Source organism: Etheostoma cragini, chromosome 4 (assembly GCF_013103735.1).
Source record: "Etheostoma cragini isolate CJK2018 chromosome 4, CSU_Ecrag_1.0, whole genome shotgun sequence".
NCBI classification, from domain to species: domain Eukaryota; kingdom Metazoa; phylum Chordata; class Actinopteri; order Perciformes; family Percidae; genus Etheostoma; species Etheostoma cragini.
The window spans coordinates 27,765,289-27,780,344 of record NC_048410.1 but is presented as its reverse complement, the minus strand read 5'-3'; the positions used below and the strand labels follow the sequence as shown (position 1 = coordinate 27,780,344).

General features: G+C 41.5%; 1 protein-coding gene and 1 long non-coding RNA gene across 5 annotated transcripts in view; one reads left to right on the top strand and one right to left on the bottom strand.

Moving 5' to 3' along the window:
• The window catches only part of LOC117942715, a 19,449-nt gene extending 5,457 nt beyond the window's left edge, over positions 1-13,992 (top strand). The window contains exons 2-3 of the long non-coding RNA XR_004656202.1: positions 8,521-8,525; positions 13,901-13,992. This is a non-coding gene — a long non-coding RNA (uncharacterized LOC117942715). The remainder of the gene's footprint in view (positions 1-8,520; positions 8,526-13,900) is intronic.
• Positions 10,332-15,056, bottom strand: part of LOC117942667 (rho guanine nucleotide exchange factor 10-like protein) — a 78,235-nt gene continuing 73,510 nt past the window's right edge. For all 4 annotated transcript variants that reach the window (XM_034868261.1, XM_034868263.1, XM_034868262.1 and 1 more), the window contains one exon: positions 10,332-10,495. In XM_034868261.1, coding sequence (XP_034724152.1) covers positions 10,347-10,495 — 149 coding nt within the window. In that variant the 3' untranslated portion in view covers positions 10,332-10,346. The remainder of the gene's footprint in view (positions 10,496-15,056) is intronic.

The window sequence follows — 15,056 nt, the reverse complement described above, 5'->3', positions numbered from 1 at the left end:
CATTGAAAAAGCGGTTTTTCAACAACTCACCCATTTCTTATCACTAAACAACAGTTTTGATACCTTTCAGTCGGGTTTACGACCACACCACAGCACTGAGACGGCTCTTGTCAAAGTCTTTAATGACATCCACCTTAACACAGATAGTGACAAAATCTCAGTCTTAGTATTACTTGATCTCAGTGCTGCATTTGACACGGTCAACCATGACATATTACTAGACCGATTGGATAACTGGGTTGGCCTTTCTGGCTCAGTACTAAACTGGTTTGAATCCTACTTAAAGAATAGGGATTACTTTGTGTCAATAGGTAATTATACATCTGAACATACAAATATGACGTGCGGAGTCCCCCAAGGCTCCATTCTGGGGCCTCTTTTTAACATCTACATGCTTCCACTGGCTCAGATTATGGAAAACAACAAAATAAGTTACCATAGTTATGCGGATGACACACAAATTTACAGAACCTTATTGCCAGGGGACTATAGTCCAATACAAAAACTGACTAAGTGCATTGAACAAATTAACGGCTGGATGTGCCAGAACTTTCTGAAATTAAATGAAGGAAAAACTGAGGTGGTTGTTTTTGGAGCAAAAGAGGAACGATTAAAAGTCTGCGCTCAGCTTCAAACAACAATGTTGAAAACAACAGTCAAAGCCAGAAATCTTGGTGTAGTCATGGACTCAGAGCTGAATTTTAACAGCCACATTAAGACAATTACAAGGTCAGCCTATTATCACCTTAAGAATATATCAAGGGTTAAAGGACTTATGTGTCAACAGGATTTGGAAAAACTTGTCCATGCTTTCATCTTCAGTAGACTTGACTACTGTAACGGTGTCTTTACAGGTCTCACTAAAAAAATCAATCAGACAGCTGCAGCTGATTCAGAACGCTGCTGCTCGGGTCCTCACTAAGACCAATAGACTGGATCACATCACTCCAGTTCTGAAGTCTTTACACTGGCTTCCTGTGCCTCAAAGAATAGATTTCAAAATACTTTTGCTAGTTTACAAATCACTCAATGGTTTAGGGCCAAAATACATTTCTGATCTGCTACTACACTACGAACCACCCAGACCTCTCAGGTCATCTGGGACAGGTCTACTTTCTGTCCCCAGAGTCAGAACTAAACAGCTTTCAGTTTCTATGCTCCTCATATCTGGAATAAACTCCCAGAAACCTGCAGAGCCGCTGCTACTCTCAGTTCTTTTAAATCAAGACTGAAGACCTTTCTTTTTGATGTTGCCTTTCTTTAAATTATGTTCTTTTAATGTTTAATTTCTTATGCTGCACTGTAACTTTTACTCTTGTGTTTAATGTGTCTTAATGTTTCTATTTTTAATTCACGTGTTTTATCTGTTTTTATTTTTTAACTGTTTTTATTTTTTAACTGATTTTGTGTAAAGCACTTTGAATTGCCCTGTTGCTGAAATGTGCTATACAAATAAAGCTGCCTTGCCTTAAAGAGCCTGCTGTTGAGTATTCAAGGGGAGAAAAAGGATGAGCAAGGAGAGGCCCTACTGCAAGTGCATGGTGCATCCCAAAGGTGTACTAGTACTACTAGTAATACCAAAGTGCAGAGGAGGATCCACTTAATTGGTGGAAAGCACAAGGAATAAGACCTTTCAGAGTTTGCCAGAAGATATTTGTGAATTTCCGCCTCAAGCTGTGAATCTGAGTGCGTCCTTAGCGCCTCTGGCTTCATTTGCAGCCCAAGATGGTAGAGTCCGCCCCAGGACACCCTTGACATGCTGGTGTTTCTGTCAAAGAGTCTTGTGATTGCAAAAGATCTAAATAAAAAAAGTGTCAAAAAATGGCAAGCAAAGGGAAATCCAGAATATAAAACCATATAACACAAGAGAGAACAGAACTTTCAAAATAAAACAGGAAACAGTAGCCTGACAAGTAACCTAAGTAAAACAAGACTTTCAAAGATCCAAGGTTTTGTACAACCGTTTAAGGTTTTGTTCTACTAATAATCTTCCTGTTTTATTTAATTTATCCTTTATTCATAGTGGTGCCCTTGTTTTATTTTACATATCCTTTACTTAGACTGGGGAAACCACAGAGGCCACTGTGCTGCCTTCACAAGCAACAAAAAAAACACTAAAATCAATAAAAATGACATAAAGAATATGTAAGCCTACAAGGTAAATGTATTACTATTAACTATGTAGGTGATGAGTGGCTTTTTCTGAACCAGTGCTGTGTGTTTAAAAAACAAATGAACTAAAATAATCTTGTTTTGTGTGCCTTGGACTTTTTTGCCATAATATAGAGAGAGGCATTGAATATATTGTGTTCTATATATTAATCAGGCATTTGTTTTGCAAATCTGCAAAACATTTTTTTAGCATTTGCTTTTTTTTTTTAACATGTGTTCCTACAGGTGTCTAGTAATACCTCCAAATTTATCCATGGCCAAAATGTCGGGGAAACGCCTGGAGAGCCAATCAAAGTTGGGCTGCCCAGACTGCACTAGGGGTTTTTAGGGGTGCTGAATCTATCCCAGTCAATAGTTTTTAATAAAAATGACTCCTTAATCCATTCTTCACCCAAATCCATAGAGCTGTTATATTTAGACTTCTTCTAAATGAGGGTGCACTTCACATGCAAGTAGTTCTATACAGTTTCTTTTGTAGATTACGGGGAACTCGTGTGTGTTGTAGCAGTGTTTTGCCATCGTTTTGGCCGATTTTTACCAGCTTACCCGGAGACTGAAGGCAGGATATATTCAGAAAGCCGTCTCTCACTTCCAAGTTTGTATGAGCGGGGAAGCACCAGAGACACAAAATAACACCCCGAATCCCAGAAAAAGTGATTTTCGTCATAATAGGGGCACTTCACTGGAGAAATCTAGTAGCTTAGCTACAACCCAGTGGACTTCTTTGAATTTCTCTTTTTCTGTCCCCAGAGTCAGAACTAACCAGGGGGAAGCAGCGTTCAGTTTCTATGCTCCTCATATCTGGAACAACCTCCCGGAAAACTGCAGGTCCGCCGCAACTCGCAGTTCTTTCAAATCAAGGCTGAAGACCTTTCTTTTTGATGTTGCCTTTCTTTAATTGATTGCTCATTTCTTATTTCTTATACTGAAGTGGATTTCTGTTGAAACTATATGACATTCAGCAAGGGTAAGATCAAAATTAAAGGAATTGATTAGACCGTGATTTGACTGTTCTGATGAACATTTCTAAACAATTTGGGGACGAAATGGGAATTTTTGTCATTAATGTTGGCTTAAACAAAAATTGAAATGAACGGAATGACTTGGTACCATTTGGGTTGTTTTTGTTAACAATTTGTGAGATTAGAATTTTATTTTTGAACAGGAAATGAATATATGTCAGAGAATTTCTCCACTATTGGTGTAACTTAGATTTTACGGTAAAATCTACAATAAACAGTTGGAGCTGTTCAGGATTTTGCAAAAGTTTGCCGTGATTAAACAAAGCCTTATAGTTACGACTATATTGTAGTGTTAAGAGTACTTCCACTCCTGGTTATTGGTAACCAGAGTACAAAGTCCCGTGATCCTGCGGGGCCCGTGGTGGATGAGATGGTAAAGACATGTGTTTCTGCTTTTATAGAGCAACCTTATTGGTCAATAAAGTTTGGATTTTCCCACATTGGTTATTGTGCGCCGATAGTGTGCGTGTGTGTCAGGGGCTTATACACTGTCCCACACTAGCAGCCTAAAATCTACTATTTTATGTTTACTTGTTTTTACCTGCTCTTTAATGTTTAATTCCTTATACTGCAATGTACCTTTTATTTTCTTTTGACTGTTTTTAACTGCTCTTTAATGTTTAATATATTGTGCTGCACTTTAACTTTTACTATTTTAATCTTTTTATGTAAAGCACTTTGATTTGCCCTGTTGCTGAAATGTGCTACACAAATAAAGCTGCCCTGCCTTACTTACATGTCCCTTGTCTGCAGATTCAACACCCCTAAACCCCCCCAAGTAGGACATCTCAAATGCTAGCATTTGTAAAAAAAATAAAATATTTTTACTATTTTTACCCAGGCCCTCTGGGCAGCCCAACTTTGATTGGCTCTCCAGGCGTTTCCCCGAGGATTTGGCTATGGATAAATTGGGAAGTGTTACTAGACACCTGTAGGAACACATGGTAAAAAAAGCTATTGGTAAGATTTTGTTTTGCAGATTTGCAAAACAAATGCCTAACCTTCCCTAACTATGGTATTGTATTGAAGTTTAAATGAGGGTATTTTGACAACCTTAAATCAAATGTCATGCAGAAACTCCCATTTTGTTCATGAACACTGCAGGTTTTAATAGAAGGGAAGAATAAGTTAAACATGTCCCCCGAATAAATTAGCTGATGGGTATCCACTGATGGAAGTCTGGCAAGATTTGAACATCGTTAGTGAAAATGATGATGAAGCAAAACACATGGCACACTCAGCATTGTTGGTCATCATCATCATTCATGTGACCCTATAATCACAGAAACACCTGCATACTGTGGATTATACTAGATTTATAATCAGCAGTGCACAAGGAAAAAGAGAACTGATCCGGATGACGGTCAGGTCTGAGAGAGACCGGCGGGATTTCTGTAAACAGTCTCCCATCCTGCTGTTTGTGTTTTTCTGTTTGCTGGAAGGATATTACTGCAGAGTAAGAAAGGGAGCTGCTCTGCCCTGGCGGTTAGAACAAGCTTTTTAATCCACGCAGTGGCATCTATTCTCAAAAAATCAGAGAGGTGGCTGATATCTGCTTCTCTCTACGGCAGCAAACAACCTTCAAGAAGAACAGTGGGAAAAGCATTTTGTAGGGTGTAAACAGGATTGCTTGAGCTAAAGAAATTAGAATTAAAAAGTGGGGGGGAGAGAAATAAATCATCAGAAATGTTTTGCATCAGTGAAAGGCCACCTTTTCGCACTGTCCTTCTTTTGAATCCATTTTTCATAAGGCAGTTTCGCATCTGTGGTGTGCTACACGCACACACACGCAGCCACACACATTTAGCCCTTTACCTTCATCTTAACTGTAAAGAGCCATTAAGTCATTATGCCTGTAAATCAGTCATTCACCACAAAATCCCACGCATGTATGAATTCAGTGTAACTGCCGCTGTCAGGGGTTCCGCACGAGAAGCTCCTTTTCTGTCCATGCAGTCACTTTCATGTAGCTAGCTGAATGCACAGCGCTGCTCGGTTATCACTCCATAAGCAGGAAAGATGGATGACACAGCGAGTGAGAGAAAGATGCACAACATGCCTCCAAAAGCACCGTCCGGTCCAGTAAACACACGAGGACCCCAGTGACCCGGTACAGTGTGATTTCACCTGATGACAGAGACAGAAATGACCTACAACATGTTTAATGGACTCCGAGACCAATTCTGACCCACTCCAAAAAGGAAAAGGAAAAACAAGCCATACATAACCACGTATATAAATAATAATGGTGATCTGATCTGATATAGGAAAACGAGTGGAGTGTATAATGGGTGAGATGTGACCAGGCTTTGCGGGTTTCTGAGCTGAGACACAGAAGCTAATCCTCTCAGGAAAAGAGAAAGGAAGCTAACCCTGATGCAGCCCGAACCCTCTTCATCTCAGTCATTCCGCACTTCAAAGCATACATGATGAAATCCCCCGAGGTATTATAAGAGCGCTGGCATAGCAGCCATCCTCAACCCTGTCCTAGCCTAATGCCTCATAAACGGAGTCTGGAAACATGTCCCTTTACTATCTCGAAAGTCTTTGTAGCTTTGGATCTTTAAGACCCTTTTAGAGTTGCAGAGGAAGATGTGCTCTACTACTAGGGGAGATTTGTGAATCATTATGCAGCCGAGGGAGTCCTGCACGCTCACCATGGAATACTGCACATACAGTATGCACATACAGCATGCACATATGGCTCTCGAGTGTTTAGATCAAGACAGGAACCAGGCTATCGTCTTCATTGAAGCTCTGCTGAATGAGCGTGTGTTAAAAAAAATACACTGCACACGAAAATATGTGTCCTAGATAGGAACAGGCACATTCAGTGACACCAATGAATGCCACTCCCCTAGGTGACCTGTGCGTATTGTTCATGCTACGCCGCTTTAGAAATCTATTTTATGTAGGAGATGGCTTCGGCCCCTTCGGCCACATCTCTTTTAATCTGGGCTCTCTTTTTTTCATGCCTCCTTTTCATCATCCTTTCTCACTGTAATACATCCCTTATTGGTCTCCAAGCTTCACACTAACACAGTCTGCGGGGCAGAACTGAGGGAAACTCATACAGTCAGATGGAGATGAGAGAGGAACAGCATACAGTAAGTTACTACCCTACTTACTGCCCTATCATGTCCAGGTTAATGCCCTCCGTATTTCTCAGCTCTGTGAGTTGCGGTGTCTGGTTTCCGTAGTGACATGAAGGAAGGATGCTGACACAGCTTATTTGCACTCAGAACGAGTAGATTATAAACTCCATAATGTGCCATCAAGCAACCTTACTTACTCACCTACGGCCTAGCTGCTCACTAGGGCTCACTGATTGGTTACACGGTGTGTCAGTCTACCTGTGTTACCCAATAACTAATGTCACATTGCCAGACCTATCTGCACAGCGCTGTGTCAGGCTGGAGTCAGGTCTGGCTACACTGCTTATTATTCTAAGTTAGGATGAAAAAAACGCTCTGTTTAGCATTTCTTTAAACCAATCACAATGACCTTGGGCGGCGCTATTATAGAGTTGTAGCCACTTTTGCAATTTCTCCTGGGTTTGGCCCTTTTTTGAGGTAGATTGGCTGGACTATTAGGCCCAAAGGCTACAAATAACAGCACTGTCTGATAGGCGTGGGGGGGGGGGAAATCGAGACAACACAGAATCGCAATATTTCAGTGGCAATTGATACACAGGCGCCAAGTAATCAATATATTATTATATTTGTGTTGGTCAGTCTGCTGGACAATCTTTTTTTTAAGGAACAAAATTGAATATGCAATATGTTTAAAATCGCAATAAAATCGTATCGTGGCACCAGTATCGTGATGATAGCGTCTCGGGAGGCGACTGGTGACTCCCACACCTACTGCCTGAATGGGATTTTTTAAATTTCTGTATGTGATATCTGTTTCTGTAAGATTTGACTCAAAATTCAGTCTAATTATAAGTTGAATATTTGATCTATTCATCTATAATGAAAAAAAAAGAAATGACATCTCGCACGACATTTTTCTTGTGCAGGTAAAACGGTATTAGGTTTTCCATTTAACAGCTGATTCTCCTGTGTAGAAATCAGGTTCAGCTGTCACCCTTTCGACTATAGTATCTCCTATTAATCCCTAACCCGACTATCTCACTCCCTCCCTTCGGGCCAATTGCCAAACCTGCTCGTTTCGTCTTTTAAAATGGCGGAGAGGGCACTGAAACTCTTCAAACAACAAGAACCATCAGAATGTGGTTCGTCCATTAACCAAGATAGTGTCTGAATATGTGTGCATGTGTGTGAGTGACGGAGAGAGAAACAGAGGGAGAAAAGTCAGTCTGCCTCTGCTCCTCTCACTCAGCTGACTTGCGATAAGGTTTATCTCCGGTGCCTAACCAGTTCGCCCGGTAGCCCTGTCCCGCTCGTCCCGAGTGGACCGGGGTTGCCCAGCCAGGACACAGTCAGCCGTGGCTTGAGATCCCCTAGGTGACCTGTGCGTATTGTTCATGCTACGCCGCTTTAGAAATCTATTTTATGTAGGAGATGGCTTCGGCCCCTTCGGCCACATCTCTTTTAATCTGGGCTTTCTTTTTTTCTTGCCTCCTTTTCTTCATCCTTTCTCACTGTAACTCAGACTGCCAAGAAAAGCTGCAAGAGCTGGAGAAAGAGATGCTGCGGAGCTTTGGCACAGAGAGGCATGTGTGTGTCCCAGAGGCAGTGGCTGAGGCAAAGATGGAGACACAGTGAGGGAGTGAAGGGGGGGGGGGTGCTGCTGCTGAGTTAAGCCCCTAATCACAGTCTGCTCTGCATGAAGGACTTAAAGTCACTCCATTTAATGCTACCTTCTCTTAAGTCAAAAATGGGAAAGAAATACTACAGCTGAGCTCTTCAGCTTTCTGATACCTAGGCCCCTATTTTCAGCACAGCACTTGTGATGCACAGCAGCAGTGCACATCTACAGCATACAGTCAAACATACACAGATACACATGCAACTCAAGCACAGGCATACAGTATAGGCAGGGTTAAGTCACATGAACACATACTGCAGTTGCCCTCATAGCATTGCAAGCATTAATGTTTCCCATTCAAGAATCTCGTTTTCTCATTCTCAACTCGAGTAAGAACATACATGCTCAATTGAATTGCTCTTAAAAAAACAAAGCCACGTGAAACAATACATAAAGGTACTTTTATTGTCACATACTGTACATGTAGCAAACTCAATTATTTGCCTTTTTACCCATCCCTCAAGGGAGCAGTGGGCAGCCACTTACATCCCCCGGGGACCAAATCCATATCTGAGCCAGTGCATTGGTCAAGAGCACTAACTGGAGAACCTAGTACATGTTTTTGATGTTGGGGGGGGGAACTGGAGCACCTTGAGGAAGCCCACGGAGAGATGGGGAGAACCTACAAACTCAACACAAAAAGGCCCGGAACGACCTGGATTCAAATACAAAGCCGGAACCTTCTTGCTGGGAGGCCACAGTGCTAACCATTGGGCCACCATGTTGCCATGGTAAACCACATGGCCGACGTTGCTGCCATGCCCGTCACTGGCGTGCTCAGCAGCTTCATTTGTTTGTGCAAGGAGTGGAGAATATGAGCAGCTCCTCAGAGACTGCACGCTCTCGCTGGCTCAAAATACATTAATTGACTTGGCTCCGCTTCCAGCCAGGTGTAACACACTTTGGCAAAATACTCCGGAATGTCAGCGAGATCTTTGGGGAAATATCCCCTCCCCCCTCCCCTACTCTGTCAAATCTAGACTTTCCGCACTTCCAGCTGCTGTTTCCCCTCACCTTTTTATCCCGGCCGCTTGGCGAGCAGACTATGGTTATGGTCTTAATCTAATGATGGAACATTGATTTATGCTTGGGTATCCCACAGCCATTAAGATAATGGCATGATCACTTTATAACATCCTCCCCCGGTGGCCATGGTAATTTGGCTCCCCCACCCCACCACCTTGCTCAGTAAGACCCATAAGCACATTATAGCGATGGAAAATGGGGTCGGAAATATCATCTTTCAGCCCCTTCGAATTGATTTCTTGACTCCTAAAACCCTTTTAGTCTATCTCTCACCTGTGCTGACCATTTGGTCTACTGGAGGCTTCTAGGTCTTAACTTAGCTTGTATTGATTGGATTTTTTTCAGCCAGCATCTTGAAGGGATGTTCTCGTGTCACCTCGTAATTCCAACAGTCTGGGTGTGTTTAGGGTGAGCTCATCGCTCAAGCAATGCATTTTTAGCTGTTAGGTCAGGACAAGGGGGCTTTGATTGCCTTCGATGGGAAGGGACTGTGTTAAACGGCACTATGATCTCTTTCAACAAAATCTTTGATCGACATAAAGATTCCAACACCCCTATGGACTAATGGCTGCTTAATAGGAGAACTTAGCATCAGTGAGAGTCAAATCGCTTTGACGGATTGGGCAAAGGGAAGCACTTTACTTCCTGAGTATTAACACTTCATTCGCTTTCATTTCAATATAGTATTGGTATTATTATATTACACTGATAACAGCGAGAGTATTAAAACTCAGAATTACTTCATACAGTATTATGCTAAGTGTCACAATTTCATGTCATAAATCAACACACACTTTATTCCTATACTTAATTGTTTTATATATGTAATTTGTGGCCAGATAGAGTAAGGAAATATGACAATATGTACCAGGAGATGTCATAAGTTAGGCAACTATCAGAGGTTTTCCCATAGCATTTACATTGAAGTCTGTCGTGTGGACTATATTAGCTGAGCTGCATGGATTATCAACAGGGAATGAGAGTGTTACCAGATGTTACACTTACACTACTAGAGTTGTTTTTGGTTATTTATTACAGTATTACACTGATTTTAAAAACACGTGGCATGTATTTATGGAAAGACTATCCATTGTTCCATCCACCCAGTAAGTGTAACCGCTTAGGTGTGTGGAGGACTCATTCATTTCTACAGTTAATTTAGAGTAACAGCAAAACAACAAAAAACCCAACATCAGCATGTCTTTGGACTGATGGAGGAAACTGGAGAACCCGACGACAGCCCACACTAACACGGGGAGAACATGCAAACTTCACACGGGACCCACTTCCTAAATCAGATTTGCATCTTTTGTAAAACTTCAGAAGACATGCTAAACCTAATCTGCAATAGGATTAGTGTGTGGGTTGCAGTGGATTTACCTTTCTCTCTGGAGACTTCGTAGCAAAGACAGGCATGTGACAGGCGAGCAGCGGACACCAAAACGGGGCCAACGTCTTCCCCTCGTCCTCTCCACACAACCAGCCTGGTGAATTCTCCCCCCCTGAAATAGAAAGACAAGAGACTTTTTTTTATTTCTTATCACAAGGGTGCTACTAACCTGATGTTGTTCACCATCTTGCTTTGTTGCTGTACTTGTTGTCAGCATGCCTCTGACCCACACAGTGAGCCAAGATGTAAACTCTCCTTCAAGCTATGTCAAAACCACGCAAAAATAATGAGAACAGACATTATGCTACCTCAGGAATTTGATATGAACGGTGTTATTAGCATGTTAATGTTATAATCAGCCAGAGGCTTAGTCCCTGCTGTAGGTGGCGAGTCATGTCCTGCCAACACAGGGCCTCCACAGTGATTAAACCTGCACTTAATCAACAGTGAGAGGCAGTCCCAGCAGGTAAAATGCAACTGCTGGATTTGAGTTATAATAATGGATTTGCCTGGTGTACGCGACATCTCCGCACTCATAGCTCTGAGCCTGACAACAGGTGCACTCCCGACAACGCGCCGGGCCAATCTGCCAAAGTACTCTCATTTTGTAATTTTGTAATCATAAATTTCAATTTACAGAAACTAAGTTGCGCATGGAATTTAACAGCTTGCTAACAATTTGCTTCCTGATTTGATACCATACGTTACCTTGGAATTACCTAGACATTATATCTTCTGTCTGCCTCCCAGGCCTTGTCACAGATGCATCAGACTCATTTGCAATAGTAAAAGTCGAGTTTGTTTGACAAGAGGATTGTCTGCTCACTCTACAGTGGCAAACAGTCAGGGGGAGCACCCAAAGGCGCTGACAAACCATGCCGAACATCGGCCGTCGGACAGTCTGGCGAGGTCGGTGACTCGAGTCTGTTTGGTGTGTTCTGTGCCGTTGTCAGCCGGAGAAGCTGTCGCTTTAATTTAGGCTGATTTGACATGTTGAATTGGAAGGCGGGCAGTCGGACCCAATGACCAATCTGATTGGTGGAGTGCTAACCCAGACAAACGCTTCTCAAAATCTGAGGAAAATCTTTTAAAGTGACCTTTGTCAATCTGAAATAAAGAAAGATTCAGCAACTGCACGGCCCATTTCTCGCATTAAATGTTTTCAGAATGTTTTGTGAAATACGAGATCATATTCCAAACGAGCCGCCATTATGGGTGGGGAAGCTAAACCCACGTGACGCGTTTGTCCAATCAGCTGCCGGGTTTCAATTTTTGGGCACAGAACGTAAGCTCGAGTCAGTGTCGCTTTGATGTGTTTCAAGGCACTTGGCACTTTTTGGACCAACTAGGGGAGGCGGTCAGTCCAACTGCCTTCTGCCAACAGTCGGCCATTGGGTTGGTGTGTTAGACCCTTAAGAGCTAATGAGATGAGCTTGCATTGTCAGACATCTCCAAGGTTGTAAAATTGGTTTTGGACACTGGACGGGCCAAACTTTACTGACCGACATTGTTTAACTCCCATAACTTATATACTTACCCTTATAGAAACAATGTAATCAAATGTAGGTAGTCTACTAGAAATATGTGCTTCAATTTATTTATTTCCTGAACTGAAGATAAATGTGTCATCATTCTTGACAGTTTGCATACAAGGGATCACAGTGAAGCCAAGTCCTTAACACAATCAGAGCTTTAGAACATCTGAATGAATGACAAACCATGTTTATACAGAGAAAGACGATGCAAGAAAGATCAAGGACAGGAAGGAAAAAGCATTGGGATCTTTTTCTTATATAAAAGCTATTTTTTTCAGTGACGTCTGTCCTGTGATTGTATGCCTGATTGCTGTTGGATGTTTCACATTTCCAATCCTTTGAGCACTACAAAACGTTCTATTCATCTCCATTGTATTCTAAACTGTGGATTCCTGAAAACATCTGCAAATAATGCAGAAACTGTCGAATTATGAAATAAGAAGGTGGTTAAGGGTGTGTTTACTGTATCATGTTGTTCAAGTCGTAATAATCAGATTGAATTAATTACTTTAGTCCAAACTTAATAATACTGACAATTTAAAGTCAAATTTTGCTTTTACATTTTCAAAATGCTTTTTTTTTGCAGAGCCATTTAATCTGAGGATGATTTATGTCAAATGTACAAGATTTTACCCAGTTTAGGCATTAATTCACCTACGTCTTCTCTTTTGCAACATTGTGATAAAAACGTTCAAGTTATAAACACTGGAGGTGCACGATTCAATCCCGTTTTTATACTCCAGATTCAAAATCAAAATCAAATTTTCAGTCAAAAATAACACGCAATTAAAAGAAACGATTCGCGGTATGTAAATGCAGTTACTTTTCACATGTTATGGCATACAAGCCATTGCAACAACAACAAAAATGAATCGATTTTTGGAATCCTATGAGTGGATTTGGAATCTGTAGAGCTCGAATCGCGATACGAATGTCAATCGATTTTTTTTTGCACACCCCTATTAAACCAGGTAACTGTTTTTAAATAATTCAGTCATTTATATTTACAATCATATGGTCGTGCAGTGTTCTTCAGTAATTCATATTTCGGGGGGGACTGGTCTGTGGGCTGGCTATCCCTCACTAGAGAGCCCCTGCCAGGATAAAGAGAGGTGTCAAGTCACTTATTAAACGACTTTAATTGAGGGCAGATTGCTGCAGGTGGGCCACCATGTCCAGTGGTTTCCTTTACTCTAGAGTAATCATCAACTTTCTTTAGCTACTTATTAGATTAGCATAACGAATGTTCCGTTTGGGTGTGCGGACTTCTCCTACTGAGTTTGTTAGTCGGTAAAAATGTGTCTAGTATCCAATCTGAAGGAGAGACAGATGCACAGAGAGATTGAAAACCAGGAAGCGAGAGAATGGAATACACACACTAAAGGACGGAGAGAGAAAGTTGTTGCGGGAGAACACAAATTAGCCTTAACCTTCAGTCTTTGCCATGTAGTAATGATGATGAATAACGGTGATCAAATGATAAGCACAGACCTAAATCGAAAACGGCACCAGATAGGGACACGCGGGCCACTCGCTTAACATATATGCACTGTCTCTCTCTCTGTCTCTCACACTCGCACATGCACACACACTCCATTTACAAATGAATTTCATCAGTTGGACTTTGAACACTCAAGCCTTGTGCTCCACCACATTCCTCCCTTACAGTGAATTTCCTGTGGGTACATCACTTTCACAGTAATTTGCCAAAACCAGAAAACATTTTTTGCTCGTTTGGCTTGTCTGGTGTACTCTAGTCAGAATGGGAGTCAGATACCGCTCCACTGGGTTGTGATTAGGGGGCACGTTTCATCCGAACCAGGAAAGAAAATGCATCTGCCCTCAGTTGGATGGACCTGCAACCAATCAGAGCGACGGAGTATGTGACGTATGTTGAGTGACGCATAGTTGTCAAAGGAACTGTTAGCAACCGCTGATGATAGCTACTAGCCGATAGCCGCGGCAGTTTGGAGACTGCTAAGCACGTTGAATCCATGTTACAAGCTTTACAGCATGCATACATCCCTCGGATGTATCATAAGATAATACCATGGATGTATTAATATGGTGAATTACAACCAACACAGCTATATCCAGACCTGCGCAGTCCCGCAGGTCTGCCAACCCAACTGTGGCAAATGAAGATATCACTGAAAGAAAACTGTATTTCATATGTTTTCGCTCCATGTGTTTATTCTGTTTCCTTTGGTGCAGTGCCCTGTAATTTGGGCCTCGTACCACATTAACATCTTGTTGGGTTTACCATAAATAGGACTTAAAAAATAAACTGCCTCCTAATGATAATTACAAGTAAGGGCCTAGGACATGCATGTTACCATGGCTCCCAGTATGTAAGAATTAGTGTCAAATTGTGTTGACAAAGGATGCAAACTGCAGCAAAGCCTGCCAGCAGTCGGAAATAATCAAAAAGAAACCCGCAAGTTATGTTACTATTAATCCAATAAACAGGTTATTTTGCATGTTGGTGCTCAATTTGAAGGCTTGGAATATAAATAATATACTTTTTTTTTTTTAAACATAGTATTCAGTGCCTGCAGTGTAACAGGCCTAATTTCATTCATAGGCATCTGTGTAAATACAATTTACTCAGCAGAATGGTTATGCTGCTGTAGGAAAACAGCAGGGCAACATGTGCATACACCGAATAGACAAACATCTTAAACAGATAATAGAAAGAAATGGGATTTGAGCTTTATGACAAAAGAGCATACACATCAAAATTCATTCTGGGAAGAAAAGCAAAAAAAAGCCTGGGCATGCCAAAGGAGATTACCTGAAAAAGAACAAGAAACCATACAGATAATATACTCTCCAAACCCTCAAACAAAAACCAGGTAAGAAAACTGATTTTAAAGAAAGAATAAACATGTGTCTCCATTTGGCACAAGGGTTTGTTATTGAAATAGCTTCACATTAGCATCCGAGGAAAACTCACATCATCACTATCGTAGTAACTATGTGAACAAATCTATTTGGCATTTAAGTAGTGATACACTAACATTATTTAGCTAACCAGAGGCATAAGCAAGGATGCCATCGGATTTTTAACACACACACACACACACACACACACACACACACACACACACACACACACACACACACACACACACACAC